The 15,838-nt window shown below is 39.9% G+C and overlaps 1 protein-coding gene across 1 annotated transcript; it reads right to left on the bottom strand.

Annotated features, from left to right (window-relative positions):
* Positions 1-36: 36 nt before the first annotated feature.
* Positions 37-6,021, bottom strand: acot8 (acyl-CoA thioesterase 8). The gene is made up of 6 exons (XM_083661141.1): positions 5,839-6,021; positions 5,107-5,243; positions 4,032-4,257; positions 3,035-3,192; positions 1,945-2,136; positions 37-697 (listed from the first exon to the last, which is right to left on the bottom strand). Exons 1-6 carry the CDS (start codon positions 6,000-6,002, stop codon positions 579-581), a joined length of 996 nt encoding a protein of 331 aa, XP_083517267.1. The 5' UTR covers positions 6,003-6,021; the 3' UTR covers positions 37-578.
* Positions 6,022-15,838: the final 9,817 nt, after the last annotated feature.

Genomic DNA, 15,838 nt, shown 5'->3' with positions numbered 1-15,838 from the left:
TATTAGTTTTTCACATTTATAGTTTTTATTGAGTCTCAATGGTCCATCCAATTTTACAGCAAGCATTATTAATCATATAATCTTGTTTTTTCAAGTATAGACATACACGTAGAAAAGACAAAAAAGAAGTGCAAAATTAAATTAACATAGCCTGCAAGAAAAAAATGGGGGAAAAGGGAGGAACATCGCTTCCCCCCATTCCCCATTCACAGTGTCTCCGGAGTCTGATGGCCCCTCCACCCCCTCAGCTGAAAACACCCCCAGAGTCTACTGCCTTCACTCCTGACCACCATATTTCGTTTCGTTATTCACGAGGGAACTAATGATACAATCTGGTATCCCCGCTTTCATTTCCGGAGACTGGACCCACTGCCGTGTGCCTTTTCTTTAAAAGTGACAATACTCCACCCAAACAAGCTGGGCTCAGGAGCTGGCAACATCCAGTATGCTGTTCACTCCGCCCCACGTGATTGCACGGAATCAGTAAATAATTATTGGTTATTAATGAGAAAGGTGGGGATGGGGGGTGACAGTTTACATTGAAGAACTATGTATAATCTATGATTCCAGTGATGCTCCTATAGTTTACTGTGCTCTGTAAATGTCTTCACTCTCAGAACGCCCTCCTGGGCACAGGAGGCGGCCAGCACCCCATCTCTTCTCCACAGGCGGCCCTGCACCAGGCCTCTGCTGCCCCCTGGAAGATGCCAAGAGACATGTAAGGCTGGAGAGGGGATGCACAACATCTTTAGTGGATCATAGGCGGTGAATCACAGATCTAACATACTATAAAACACTGATTATTCAGAAATGCATGGAGGTCAAACATCTCACAATGAGGCAAAAACATGTTAGATTGCGCAGAAATCTGTCAGACAGTAAATGCGGAGTGATAAAAAAAAATCTGTAACTCACCTTTTTTTTGGGGGGGAAATGTGGAAAAGCATCGGTGGAAAAGCTTTCCAAGTTTTATTAATATATCTTCCTATATATTATATAATATATCTTCAGTTTTATGTCAGTGTGCAGGCCTTTTTCTGTTTTCATTGGACAGTAATATATATCATCTTTTTTTTATGTACAGTATATAAACAAAACACTATTTTCATTGCTTAAAGATATTCGCATACTTTTTAGACTCTTCTTGGGCCTGTAAAATGCCAAAGAAATATAATTATTGGGTTTGATGAATAAATAAAAAGAAAAGAAAAGAAAATAAGTTAAATATATATTTGACACCCACATTTATTTTGAAGGCTAAACACCTAACCTGAAGGTCTTATTCTTGGTTATTCTGGCCAGCTTCTACTATTTTTTGGCCTTTCAGTGATTTGCTTGCAAGAAGAGTCTCAAAAGTATCCACACAAATCGAGGGAGATTCAGATAGATTTATGTTTAAAATGTCTGTATCATGTGACATTTGCTTTTGCCTCCTTGTGAGACTGATCTCCACAGAAATGTAAAAAGTGGATGATAAGTTTCCTACATCTTAAATCCTCATCCTCAAATTGTTGGTTTGCTGAAAATTCCACTTCAGAACTGCATCTAACCTGTGAAAGCCTTTAGAGCAGTGGTACGCAACCTTGTCCTACTCAGGAGCCACATTGAGAAAAAATGTCTTTGCAAGAGCCACAATCCAAAAAAGTCCCTTTCCGCCCTTTGTTTCATTATGATGATGATGATGATATTTTTTATGTATTTATTTATTAGGTAGGATTTAAGTAGGACTTAAAAGAGCCACAACTACCCATAAAGGAGCCACTCAGGTTGAGTATGACTGCGAGAGTTGGTAGAGACGAAACAAACAAAAATACTTTTTTAGCCCCACCCCAGATAGATAGATAGAGAGAGAGAGAGAGAGAGAGAGAGAGATAGAGAGAAAGAGAGAGACAGAGACAAGGAAGAAATAAGCACAGAAAATGGGAACTGAACAACATTGCTGACCTGCCCACGGGCTTTCGCACTCATACAACATCCACTCATCTGAGCGGAAGGTGGTGTGGAACCACATGGCGTGGTCCAAGGAGGCGACGAACTGGGCCCTGTGGTTGGGATACGGCAGCAGTGCTGTGGCCAAAAATGCGTAGTCTGATACATAAGCAGCAACGCAGCAGTGCAGCTTCATGTTCCCTTCACCTGAAAGAAACACATTCATATAATGGGTCGCCAAATATTGCCCAGATTGTATTACCGGTATTCAATATATCGGTGTGTATTATATCATTTGCACACATCTTAAAGGTCCCAATTCGTGCAGCTGTAACCTCTTAAAAACGTGTGTCTCTGGTCCATAAAACATGATTCTGGATTAATCTGTCGAAAATATAGCAACCCCGTTTGTTGTGACAGAGTTCTCACTTCCTCATCTCGTCGCTTCCCAAGAATGGCCTGTTTCTATAATATATTCAGAACTAACAGTTCCCATTGGCCGCTGAGGGAGAGCCCGCCCCAGGCTCCCAGCGGCCAATCAGATTAGCGTCTGTGGACCAGCACGCTAAGTTGCGAGTTATCGTTAACTTAACGGTACTACGCTAAAGAGGACATCTCAAAATGCCTAGACTTACCGAATGCACCTCTGCAGTTGCTGGATCACGTACAGTTGGCGTCGCTCCAGCTAGAAGTGTTAATTTTGTGGCTATAGACTAAATGGTGCAGGTAGCTTGTGTGAGAGAGACCCGCGCAGTATGCAGGAGGAAGCTAGTGACGTCCCAATTCCCCTCTGGGCAAACGAAGCGTTTGGGGGTGTGGCTTGGAGGAGACTGCAGGGGGACGCTGGATAGGGACAAATCCAACTGTGGCAGTTCTGAGCGTGTGACCACTCATTACAGGGAGGGCTGACAGCAGTATATATGCATTTACAAGTAAAAACAGCTTTTGCACGGAATGGGACCTTTAATATTTAGATTTATTTTCATACACATATTTTCATGTTTTTCCTATTGAACACATTTCATTAATTCCACTGTAGCATCAACTGCATCTTTCCTTCCCAATGTAAGGATGCGTGCAGTGTAATGGATTAGTTGCATTTTACCAATATGTCCTCGTGCTCGCACCCAGAACAGCGCCTTTGGCTCCACTGCGATGCGTCCGTAAATGACTGGTGGGGTGATTGGCTTTATCTCAATGGGGACCTCATTAGCCAACAGTTTGTTCAGGCCTTGCTTTGCATTCTCTGCTAGGTCTGGTTTACTGTGCAATACAAAATAAAATAAAAGGTGCATGTCACATTTTCATCATTGTACGTTACAACTTCATTGTTATAATTTGGGGCTGCTATAACTTGGCCTCTTTAATAAGCAGTCAAGGTTAATGCAAGCTAAATTGTTGTTGTATGGTTTGATTCAAGGTAAAATAATGTAGGAATATGCTACCATTTAACCAAGATATCTGAAAAAACATGAACGGATTTACATGAACCTTTGTAGAAAAGTAGGCCATGTGCCAACTTAGAACTGATTAACTTTCCGTGCCCATTGGCCAAAAGAGGGTGTGTCAATGGGCATGACCAATATCAAAAAGGCCCCTAACTGCCAAATGGATTCATGTAACACCGGAGGTATGCACTTGTCATGGAATTTTTCCCCATATATCATACATATATCCTTTCACATATCATGTGGCATTATGTTATGTTATTATATGTTTTCATAATCATGATATATGGAAAAATTCCATGGCAGCACTCTACCGACTGCCCTCTAGTTTGGCTTGTGTTGTCTGTTGCAACAAATATGAGTAGAAATTGAAGGTATTTTGCCATTCAATTGTGTCTGTGTGTGTGTGTGTGTGTGTGTGTGTGTGTGTGTGTGTGTGTGTGTGTGTGTGTGTGTGGGTGATTAAAATTCCCATATACAGTATCAAATTAGATCCAATCAGAACTGTGATGCATCAGTAACCAATCCATAATTGTAGTACTATGAATCGGCGGGAGGCCTATGCTGAACCCCACGCCTAAAAAACAAACTTTCATCTATAAATGCAGATAAGTTGTGGTCAGTCAGACTCCTCTGTACAGAAGAGTTTCCTACCTGAGATAAAGCTGAATGAGCTCCTCCACAGTGAGCAGGTCTTCAGGCTGAGGGACCACAGGCATGGTGAACTGGTGCTGGAGGGGGCTGGGCTGCTGCGTGTGGAAGGAAGCTTGGCAGATTAGTATGGGCTGTCCGTGCTGGATGGCCTTCACAGAGCGCACCGAGAAGCTGCGTCCGTTCCTCGTGCGCTCCACCTGGTACAGCACTGGAACACTGGGATCCCCTGAAAACACCCCAATAGAAAACTGTGGGGTAACTGGGTTTGTACAGTATGCAAGATTATACAGGTTTTATTCTGTGCAAGCCAGAACTATTAGCTTCCTCTCCGTGACCAAGTTATTACCATAGACTGTAGGTTATTACTGTATGTGACCCTATTGATTATGGTATGATTATGATGGCTAACTTCCTCTGAATGCTCAGTCTGTATTAATGGAGATTCTCCGCTGTCAACAACATCTCTTCTAGAAAACAAAGAAGAGTCTGTCACACCCCTTAATCTGCAATGTCCCACCAATGTACAGTGCAATAGAAGATGGTAAAAGTACTCAGGGTCAACGTAGATTTCAGGTTGATTGCATTGCAATAATCTTACCCCACAGTTTTTGATGAAGATAAACGTATAAGTCCAACAATAAAAACACTAATGATTCTGCCATTTAATGTCAATGGACCAACTTCAATTGATATCACAGTGTAGAGTCTGAGTCTCAGTTCTCCAGTGTCCACATTTGTGACGCGGGCCAAATACTGACAGAACTGAGTAACGGTGAACTACAGGGTTACTTCATTCTAACACTGAGCCCCTTTCCTGTCAGTATGATAGCTGTGTCGTATATGAGCTCTGGAGGTGTGAATTTAACATATTTAACTCTGCTACAGACACATGGTCAACTCAGCTTACCTGCTCGCACAAAGTAGCAGTGAACAGAATGACTCAGCGTACCTGCTCGCACAAAGTAGCAGTGAAGAGAATGACTCAGCGTACCTGCTCGCACAAAGTAGCAGTGAAGAGAATGACTCAGCGTACCTGCTCGCACAAAGTAGCAGTGAAGAGAATGACTCAGCTTACCTGCTCGCACAAAGTAGCAGTGAAGAGAATGGGCGTAAAGATTATCGCTGACAGATTTGGCAGCAGCTACAAGGGCCTGACCAATTATTTGGCCCCCAAACAAACGCTGGTTGCGGGGCACCCAATGGTGCTTTCCTCTGGAGAAAAACAGAGAAAACCTATTAACAATCAAGGTAGCTTAATCACACAGTAGGGCTAGGCCAGGGTTTCAACCATTTTTGGGAAGTGACAACAGAATATTGGAACACTGCTGTGACCGCAGCATTAAAAACACAGACTAAAATCACATTGCTTTTCATTCTTATTACTTTCACATCTATGTGTTTTGTCAAGGGGGTAGAGAAGCCGCTCTTGTGAACAGGTTGATGACAGTGCATTAGAGATGTGCCTTACCTACTTTGAATTGAATGTAACGTTTGGCTAATCGAATAGTGGTGTGCAAACTTGGACCATGGTTTCATTCCTTACAACTTAACCAAATACCCTACAGCAGCTGATTTCACTTATATACAACTTAAATCAGAGATCTCGTGAGTGAAATCAAATGAAAACCTATGCAAAAACTCTCAGCCCTGCATGGCATATGACCCACACAGATAAAAAATAATGTTCCCGAACAGCAGACAACGTACGTATGTGAAATTGTGAAAACAATGTGACATTGTTGACTTAATAAATGATGCGATGGTGGTGAGGGAATGGTAGCCTGGGTAAAGGGAATGGCGTTGCTACCTGTACAGATCTATATCGAGTTCCTCCAGGTTTAACACGCTGGTGACCAGGACGCTTCTCAGGTCCTGTTGAGATACTTCAGACCTGGAGCTGTCCGACTCCGACGTCTCATCTTCGGGGGGTCTCGGTGACAAATTGTCCCCTGTGTTGTTGGAAGTTTTCATTTCATCTTTCTCACCACCTTCTGCCATCTTTGTTTGGAAACTTTCTTCCTCTGTGGTCTTCAACGTCGGTTGCCATCCGATGTGAACGTGCCTTTCCGCCACCTAGTGGTTGGAAGTCAAACTGTCATCTTGTGTCAGGGAGTAGGCTATCTGGGAGTAGGGGGCAGGAAAGGCACGCGTAGGAAGATCTTTAATTAATTAACAAATGAATGTGATCAAATGTCACCCCACAGAGAGTATAAGAGACCAACTGTTCTCAGAATTAATGTGACAGGTCGAACAAAGGAAAGGTCAGAAAGGTCAACCGGAAGTCCCGCCCCCTTTTTCCCCTCCCCCACGCACCTGGCTTAACAATAGAAACAATAGAAAGAGAGAACAATAGGATGAATAGGATGAATAGGATGAATAGAATACAATAGAAACAAAAGAATACATTATGAACAAAAGAATAAATTATGAACAAAAGAATACATTATGAACAAAAGAATACATTATGAACAAAAGAATACATTATGAACAATAGAGACACAGAGAACAAAAGAACGTCTGGCAGAACAATGGAGCACGTGATACTAATATATTCGTATTAATATTCGGTCACACGCTAGACTCTATGACCCAGACGCATCTTAACATCAGCCTTCTGAAAGCAGAATTTTTAGTGATATTATTGTAAAACTATATAGATGCAAGTTTCAGTAAAGTTTTACCCTCACCCCTACAGATGAACATAGGTCTAATTCCAGCCTCACAGGAGAAGGAAAAAAAAAAAAAAAAAAAACTGTCAAGAGTCTAGACTCACACATTTTGTTACCAAAATGCTTTCTCTTCAGGTGATACTTGATTTTGTTTGTTTTTTGGGGTATTTCATCTTTTTTCCGGTCCGTAAGTAAGAGTATAAAGTTTAATTTCAACATACTATTACAAAACACAGATATATTATAATATGTGTGTTATGCTTGTTTCAACACTATGAGTTTCTCTTGACATACACACCTCTCTCTTAGCCCCCCCCCCCCCCCCCCTCCTCTCCTCTCTGTCTCTCCCTCTCTCTCTCTGTCTCTCTCCCCCCCCCCCCCTCTCTCGCTCTCACATCTATTCAAAAAAGCCCCCCCCCCCCTCCCCCCCCCCCCCCCCTCCCCCCTTCACACACACACACACACACACACACACACACACTTGTTGCTAGCTCTTTTTTTATTAGCCTTAATATTGATTAATCTGAACTTTATGGTCAGTGTTGTTTATTTATTATATGTATCTTGTTTATTTTTATTATCCTTTCATTTCTTGATGGTCTTGTCCCTTGAGGTGATGTAACGAGTTAATTTCACAAGTGTGGATTAATAAAGTCTATCTTATCTTATTACTTTTTTTACAATTTTTACTTTTTACAAAATAAACTCACAAAATAAACTCACCAAATCCATCATCCAAATTAGGTAATCTCTCGGTAAACTGTTTATATTTATATCATTTAAAAGTTACCAAAAAAGCTGTAGAATACAATCAGCAAACATTTCCCCAAATACAAATATTTAAAACCTGTATGGATCAGTTTGGAACCAATAAATACAAACTAGATTATTAATGACAGGCCCTTAGAGCTGAGGATCAATTTGTTTGAGTGCAGTATTAAGCAGAGTATGACAAATGTACTTTGATAACAAAATATTCAAAATATAACATTATCATTAATTAACATGTATTGATTTTAAACACGTATCTGTAACTTTGAAAGTTATCAAAATCTGCAGATCTCTCTCTCTCTCTCTCTCTCTCTCTCTATTCTATTCCACGAGCCCTCCCTACCCCCACCATAAATATTCATAGAAAACTTTCGTCAAAGTCTGACAGGTCACACACACACAGACCCCTAACAACCCCTCCCTCTCTCTCACTCTCTCTCACTCACTCTCTCTCACAACCACCCACACACACACACACACACACACACACACACACACACACACACACACACACACACACACACACACACACACACACAGGCCTTACAACCTGTTGTCTGGCAAAGCGTTGACCATCTGAATAAAAATGTAATAAATTAAACGCTGACTACTCTCATTAAAGTAATTGATTAGCAATGGGTCTGAAACGGGTCATTACTAGTACTAATAGTAGCAGAGGCAAAGTCACAGAGGCATCCACAGAGCCATTGCCATGCAGGCAATTCACAGACAGACAGACAGAGAGACTAATGTTAGAAAGATGCCCATCAAGTTAACAAACATCACACCCCCCACCCCCCCCCCCCCCCCCCCCCCTTCCCCTCTCAGCGAACAAGACTTGTATAATCCACTAACTAGAGTTTGACCCCAGGAAGAATAGCTGCAGCTCTGCTGTAGCTAATGGGGATCTTAAATAAAGACAAAGACATAGAGTAGCCTAATATTTGACCTGAATGAGCATTCTTTCAAGGTAGCAGGTCATTCCTATAGACTGACCGGTCTACAAAAGTGTTTTACACAGCTTTCAAGCATTATAGGCACATTATTTGTGTGGAAAAACCATATCACACAAATTATTGATCAAAGTATAGTCTTTATACATCTTAGAAAAGTTTATTAGTCTTAGAATTATGTAAAGGAACACGCGGTAGAATATTACATTTCACGTGTTTTTATTTTTTACTTGAGTTAACAAGGTGAATCAGTACTTCTACCTTTACCAGAGTCTTTTTACACAAGTAACTGTGCTTCTACATACGGTAAGTAAAGAATGTGTGTACTTTTTCCACATCTGTGTAATATTGAAGGACTTGGTCTGATGGTAAACAGTTTTCATGTTTGTATGTACATGTGTTTAATGTTTTGTTTATTTTTATGTTTTATGTGTTTGTATGTTTTTTTATGTTTGGCTGTTTTACGTTTGTTTATGATTCATGTTTTCATGTTTGTGCGTTCATGTGTTTAATGTCTTTGTTTATTTTTATGTTTTATGTGTTTGTATGTTTTTTATGTTTGGCTGTTTTACGTTTGTTTATGATTCATGTTTTCATGTTTGTGCGTTCATGTGTTTAATGTCTTTGTTTGTTTTTATGTTTTATGTGTTTGGCTGTTTTTTATGTTTGGCTGTTTTACGTTTGTTTATGATTCATGTTTTCATGTTTGTGCGTTCATGTGTTTAATGTCTATGTTTGTTTGTTTGTTTGGCTGTTTTTTATGTTTGGTTGTTTTACGTTTGTTTATGATTCATGTTTTCATGTTTGTGCGTTCATGTGTTTAATGTCTTTGTTTGTTTTTATGTTTTATGTGTTTGGCTGTTTCACGTTTGTTTATGATTCATGTTTATACCTTCATGTGTTTATTGTCTTTGTTTGTTTTTAAGTTGTATGTGTTTGGCTGTTTCACGGTTGTTTATGATTCATGTGTGTACCTTCATGTGTTTAATGTCCGTTTGTTTTTAAGTTTGATGTGTTTGTATGTTTTTATGTCTGGTTGTTTCACGTGTCTTTTTATGATTCATGTTTTCATGTTTGTACGTTCATGGTTCATGTTTCACATGCTTGATGTAGGTTTTTATGTTTAATGTTTTATGTGTTTGCATCTTTGTTTGTATGTATGTTCCACGTGAATGTTTACATGTTCATGTCATTTGTTCATGTTTCATGTGTTAGGATGTATGCAGTATACAGAATGCATACAACAAACTTATTTTGATCAACGCTGAGTTCAAACCAGTAACAGCCTACCCTCATCACAGCCTTATTAGATGCCGGGCGGAGGAGTTTGAGTGCAAAGTCTAGCTGTGATCTATGCCTCTTAAGGCCTTAAGTATGCACTTTTTTCTTTTTTTTCTCTTAGGTAGGTTACGTTGCTGCTATTAATAGAGATATATTTTATTTACTTTTACCTACCTATCTATGCAAGCTCAAATAGTCCCTGACTTTTATTACTTTTAAGTTCATTGTACGTGTCTTTTACTACTTTTAAGTACATTGTACGGATCCTTTGAGGTGTGACTTTTTACTTTTACTATTTCTGTGTTCACTCGAACCATTCTGCTGTAAAACTGCTGCACATGCTCCATGTTGTTTCACTTGTCCATGTTTTTGTTTTACATGTATTCGCTATGTTTTTATATCTGCTTGCACACAAATTGCCCTTCTGGGACAAATAATAAACTTGAATCTTGAATCTTGAATAGAATCAGGACCTCCTTGTTATGACTCGTGTGATCATAAACAACATAGGGGGTACAACAACGTTGGGGGCTAAGCAGACAACACTATCACAAGTACAATTGAACCATTTTGGTAAGACTCTTTTGTAATGCATCAGATGCAATGTCAACAATAAGGTCGCGACAAGCATTGTACATGTTTTTATGTGCTGCATCCATTTTGTAATATCACGATAGTTTAAACAAAATTGATTATGAGCGTACGGATACCACAAATTGTACTTAGTTGGCAATAATTGCTGCGGTCTTGTTTTGATGGTAAACACAGTTTTCACGCACACGTCTCTTTCAAATGTTTGCATGTTTGTTTACGATTCATGTGCTCATGTATGTACATGCATGTGTTTAATGTTTTTGTTTGTTTTCATTGTTTTTAAATTAAAGCACTCCAATCTGCATTTTATCCACAAATTATTTTTATTCACATAACGGAAAGTTGTTTCTAAACAGAGTCACACACATATTTCACAAGACACCCATTATATTCACACAAGGTGTTGAATATGGCATAAACACAAGTCTTTCAATCATGTTTTTATGTTTTATGCGTTTGTATGTTTCATGATATTTACATATGTACAGCTTAGGTAACAAACTTATTTTGATCAACGGTGATATTTCACAACAATAAGTTCAAACTACATTTTATACATGCACTATTTTAATCACAAAATAACAACATAACAGAAAGTTATGGGCCCAAACACAGAAGGGAGAGGGGAGAGAAAGAGAGGAGTGTCAAGTTTAAATTGTGGTCATGTATGTAATAATCTCCCAGACAACCCAGAGAGATTTTCTCCTTATCCCTGTGTTTTAGGAAAGCAGAATATCTCTTCAGGGAGAATTTACTATGAGGGCCAGGTTAAAGGGAAGACTGAATGGACTGTAGGAGTGGCCGCAGGCTCGATCAACAGGAAGGGAGTCATCACACTGTGGTCACAGTATTGCTACTGGACTATAGCGTTGATGGAGGGTGGAAAGTACAAAGCTTGTGCTGATGGCCATTCGGTCCTCCTCTCTCTGAAGACGAAGCCTCAGAAGGTTGGGGTGTTTGTGAATTATGAGGAGGGTCTGGTCTCCTTTTATGATGTAGATGTTGCAGCTCTTATCTACTCCTTTACTGGCTACACCTTCACTGAGAAACTCTACCCTTTCTTATGTCCAAGCCTTGCCTACCATGATGACGGTAAAAACACAGCCCCTCTGATCATCTCTCCCGTCCATCACAATGATAGACCATCATCATCAACACGTTTACCAATTCATACGGAATGTATATTCTTACATTCTGCTTTCTTTTATGTGATTTTAATCTTGAAGAATTGTAATAAAATTCTGAATTTGTTCTTTCAAAGGTCTCGAATGAGAAAATAATTGTTTCCTTACTTTTATACTTTGTGGGAAAATAGTGTTATGAAAAAAGTAAGCCCTTTTTTGGGGGGACAAAAGTTGACAAGTTTATAATTATTTTATTCTGTTTACATCGCAACAACAAAATAATGGTTCTGGTGACAACAGTTGTTGTCGCAACATATTGTGGAGATGTTCTAAGTTTATGCATCACACTGTGGGGTTGTATTCAGGGTTTTGTCCAAATAATTTATCTTTTGTCTCACGAATCTCCAAAGAGTTTGCGGGTATCCAGTTGGGACCGTATTTACAACATAATTCGTTGTAAGATTTCTTGACTATAGCGTTAAGTTTTATGGTGCCGTACTGTTCCTTTATTTTCCTCAGTTTTGGAATGATGAAGCGAGTCAGTTTTAGTTCGTCCACAACGCTCGTTGCAACGTCCTGAATTTTTGACAAAGGTAGTGTCTCGACCCCCATACAAGCCAAAACACGCGCTTGAGCTCCTAGGTAATTTTCATTAAAAAGCTCCTTTATCAGTTCAGCAAAACATTTATCAAAGTAATAAGGACATAAGTTATCGATACATGAATGTTTGAAACGGGGTGGGTTTTCACCCACGTAGGTGTAGGGGCTCACATAGAAATAGGGGTCTCTACAGATCCCACAGACCCGCAATGCTTTTCCTTCGATAATGTCGTACAAACAATGTCCGATAGTAACCGTTACAATTTCACGCATAGAAGGTGGGTCTTTAGCCATCTCGCCATCTTCCGTGTCTTTTTTCTCCGGCGGATGTTGGAAAAGCCTTTTTTCTAGGCCTTTGAATGAGATGTATGTCTCGTACCACTTGAACAAAACATTGATACGTGCGAAAACAGTCTGTGTTCTTTCCCAGTCACGCCAACGTATCAGAAAACCTGTGGTAAACCAGGACTTCCACTCTTCAGCATTCAGCGGGTATAACTTGTCCTCATCGGCGGTGCCACGCCGGGCATCGCGGATAATGCTGTTATCCTGACATTTTCTGAAAAATATGTATGATTCAGGGTCTCTGATGGTGATATCCGTTTCAACTCTGTAGGTTTCACCTTGCACCGAACCGTCAAATTGCATTTCGTAAGCTCCTTGAGTGTTGTTTAGCCCGAGACATATTATATCTGTAATCACGCGCCAGTCTTTTGCACAAAAACGAATGTCGGGAGTAACTTCTTTGAAAAAATCCTCATCAAGCTCTCTTGTATAAAGACGCACTTCACCTTCCTCAAACAGGTACCCGGCAACGCGTCCGTCATCCAAATCCCATTCGAATAGAGGAGCCCGTCCTCCTTCATCCAGAAAAGTTGTCAGGTCGTTTTTGGGTTGTATCGGTTGTATGGTGGCGGGTGTTTCCATCATACTTGTAGGAAAGTGTGAGGACTGCGCGCACAGACTGTGTTGTTGTCTCTACATTGAAGAAACATAACCTCCCCTTCAGCTAGGCATCCCCAGCCCGCCGCAAAGGACACTGGGAAGAAATTACATTTTCTCTATCATACCGTGTCCGCTCCTAAGCATCCTCTATACCCTCTTCTTTTCTTCGTTCTCGCAGATTAGCAAAATAGTGACGAATGGGAAATAAGAAACTTAGACAACATTTTGCGCTTACTATTTTATTTAAATTAAAATCTAACTAGTATCTAGTAATCTAACAAATTTACCATACAGTGTTGATAAATGTATAAAAGACAGATACATATAGATGTACTCAAATATGTTTCTAAAAACATAATTACATTCAACCTAGCTGATTATTTATGAATGTAATTGCCCAAACTCACATTGTTGAGAGTTTTGAGGTCTCAGTGACCTGTACTTCTATACTTTCATTCATTCATGTCTTGTCATGAATACCTAACTCATGAATATTGACAGACGCGCGTCCTGGTAGCTCACCTGGTAGCACGCATACCGCGAAGGCTTTGGTCCTTCGCACGGCCTACCCGGGTTCGAATCCTCCCGCGGTCCTTTGCCACATGTCATCCCCCTCTCTCTCCCCACCTTTCCTGTCTGCCTACTTTCCTATATAAAAAAAATAAAGGCAAAATGCCCAAAAAATTATTAAAAAAATATATATATATTTACAAACTATTAATGCTGGTTTCAGTTAATTCAGTGAAATTAAAACATACAAAGGTATCAAAAAGTCTGAATCGGTATTGTATGAAGTAACCTATTACATTTTGCGTTTTACATTTAAAGTTCTCTAAAGAATCTAAGTAACATCATAGCCTGATGATAACGTGTACATTTTTAAAATTGAATTTAACTTAAGCGTTTGTGTATATACTCTGTACTAACAAACTGGCCTGACATGATAGAATATAATTGATAGGTGTTGGCTGGATTGATTGTATGTTAGGATGGTTTTCATAGAGCTGAGGTTTTTGTGAGAGAATGGGTGAGAATTGATAATGTCTTACACAGTGAGAGAAAATACCTGGTCATGTTAAACTATATTATTATTACTATTGTTATTAATCTGGTAATGGAATAAAAGAAAGATAGTCTATCATGAAAATGAGAATATATTGTTACCGACATGATTTGTTTTTCTAAAATTTACTCTTTGCAAGCTTTTCTTTATTACCAACACTCAATTTTATAAAATTAAACATAATTTGTTTCAAACTGTGAATATCGGATTTCCACAAAATCCCTAATCATGTGGTCCCCAATTAAAAACATAGTACAACATAAAACGTACAAAGTACTCCAATCGGATTTAACCGGTAATATTGAGAGTGCAAAATGCCTGCATGTCAGTGTCACCATGTATTAATGTATGTAAACTCATCTACACACATGTTGAGGTAATGTGTTAAAATTGTGAGTCGTTTGACAAAATGATTATCTAAGTTTCTTATTTCCCATTCGTCACTATTTTGCTAATCTGCGAGAACGAAGAAAAGAAGAGGGTATAGAGGATGCTTAGGAGCGGACACGGTATGATAGAGAAAATGTAATTTCTTCCCAGTGTCCTTTGCGGCGGGCTGGGGATGCCTAGCTGAAGGGGAGGTTATGTTTCTTCAATGTAGAGACAACAACACAGTCTGTGCGCGCAGTCCTCACACTTTCCTACAAGTATGATGGAAACACCCGCCACCATACAACCGATACAACCCAAAAACGACCTGACAACTTTTCTGGATGAAGGAGGACGGGCTCCTCTATTCGAATGGGATTTGGATGACGGACGCGTTGCCGGGTACCTGTTTGAGGAAGGTGAAGTGCGTCTTTATACAAGAGAGCTTGATGAGGATTTTTTCAAAGAAGTTACTCCCGACATTCGTTTTTGTGCAAAAGACTGGCGCGTGATTACAGATATAATATGTCTCGGGCTAAACAACACTCAAGGAGCTTACGAAATGCAATTTGACGGTTCGGTGCAAGGTGAAACCTACAGAGTTGAAACGGATATCACCATCAGAGACCCTGAATCATACATATTTTTCAGAAAATGTCAGGATAACAGCATTATCCGCGATGCCCGGCGTGGCACCGCCGATGAGGACAAGTTATACCCGCTGAATGCTGAAGAGTGGAAGTCCTGGTTTACCACAGGTTTTCTGATACGTTGGCGTGACTGGGAAAGAACACAGACTGTTTTCGCACGTATCAATGTTTTGTTCAAGTGGTACGAGACATACATCTCATTCAAAGGCCTAGAAAAAAGGCTTTTCCAACATCCGCCGGAGAAAAAAGACACGGAAGATGGCGAGATGGCTAAAGACCCACCTTCTATGCGTGAAATTGTAACGGTTACTATCGGACATTGTTTGTACGACATTATCGAAGGAAAAGCATTGCGGGTCTGTGGGATCTGTAGAGACCCCTATTTCTATGTGAGCCCCTACACCTACGTGGGTGAAAACCCACCCCGTTTCAAACATTCATGTATCGATAACTTATGTCCTTATTACTTTGATAAATGTTTTGCTGAACTGATAAAGGAGCTTTTTAATGAAAATTACCTAGGAGCTCAAGCGCGTGTTTTGGCTTGTATGGGGGTCGAGACACTACCTTTGTCAAAAATTCAGGACGTTGCAACGAGCGTTGTGGACGAACTAAAACTGACTCGCTTCATCATTCCAAAACTGAGGAAAATAAAGGAACAGTACGGCACCATAAAACTTAACGCTATAGTCAAGAAATCTTACAACGAATTATGTTGTAAATACGGTCCCAACTGGATACCCGCAAACTCTTTGGAGATTCGTGAGACAAAAGATAAATTATTTGGA

Source organism: Poromitra crassiceps (genome assembly GCF_964638095.1).
Source record: "Poromitra crassiceps genome assembly, chromosome: 25".
NCBI lineage: Eukaryota > Metazoa > Chordata > Actinopteri > Beryciformes > Melamphaidae > Poromitra > Poromitra crassiceps.
Note: the sequence above shows the minus strand (reverse complement) of the source record. Positions and strands in the feature narration are given on the sequence as shown.

What these genes read in the sequence shown, in the direction of transcription:
- acot8 (XM_083661141.1), bottom strand. Translation starts at nt 6,002, where the DNA reads ATGAAAACTTCCAACAACACAGGGGACAATTTGTCACCGAGACCCCCC. An exon ending in CTCGATATAGATCTGTACAG is followed by an intron (nt 5,244 to 5,838) that starts GTAGCAACGCCA and finishes GTTTTTCTCCAG; the next exon opens with AGGAAAGCACCATTGGGTGC. An exon ending in CTGCTACTTTGTGCGAGCAG is followed by an intron (nt 4,258 to 5,106) that starts GTAAGCTGAGTC and finishes GGGTGTTTTCAG; the next exon opens with GGGATCCCAGTGTTCCAGTG.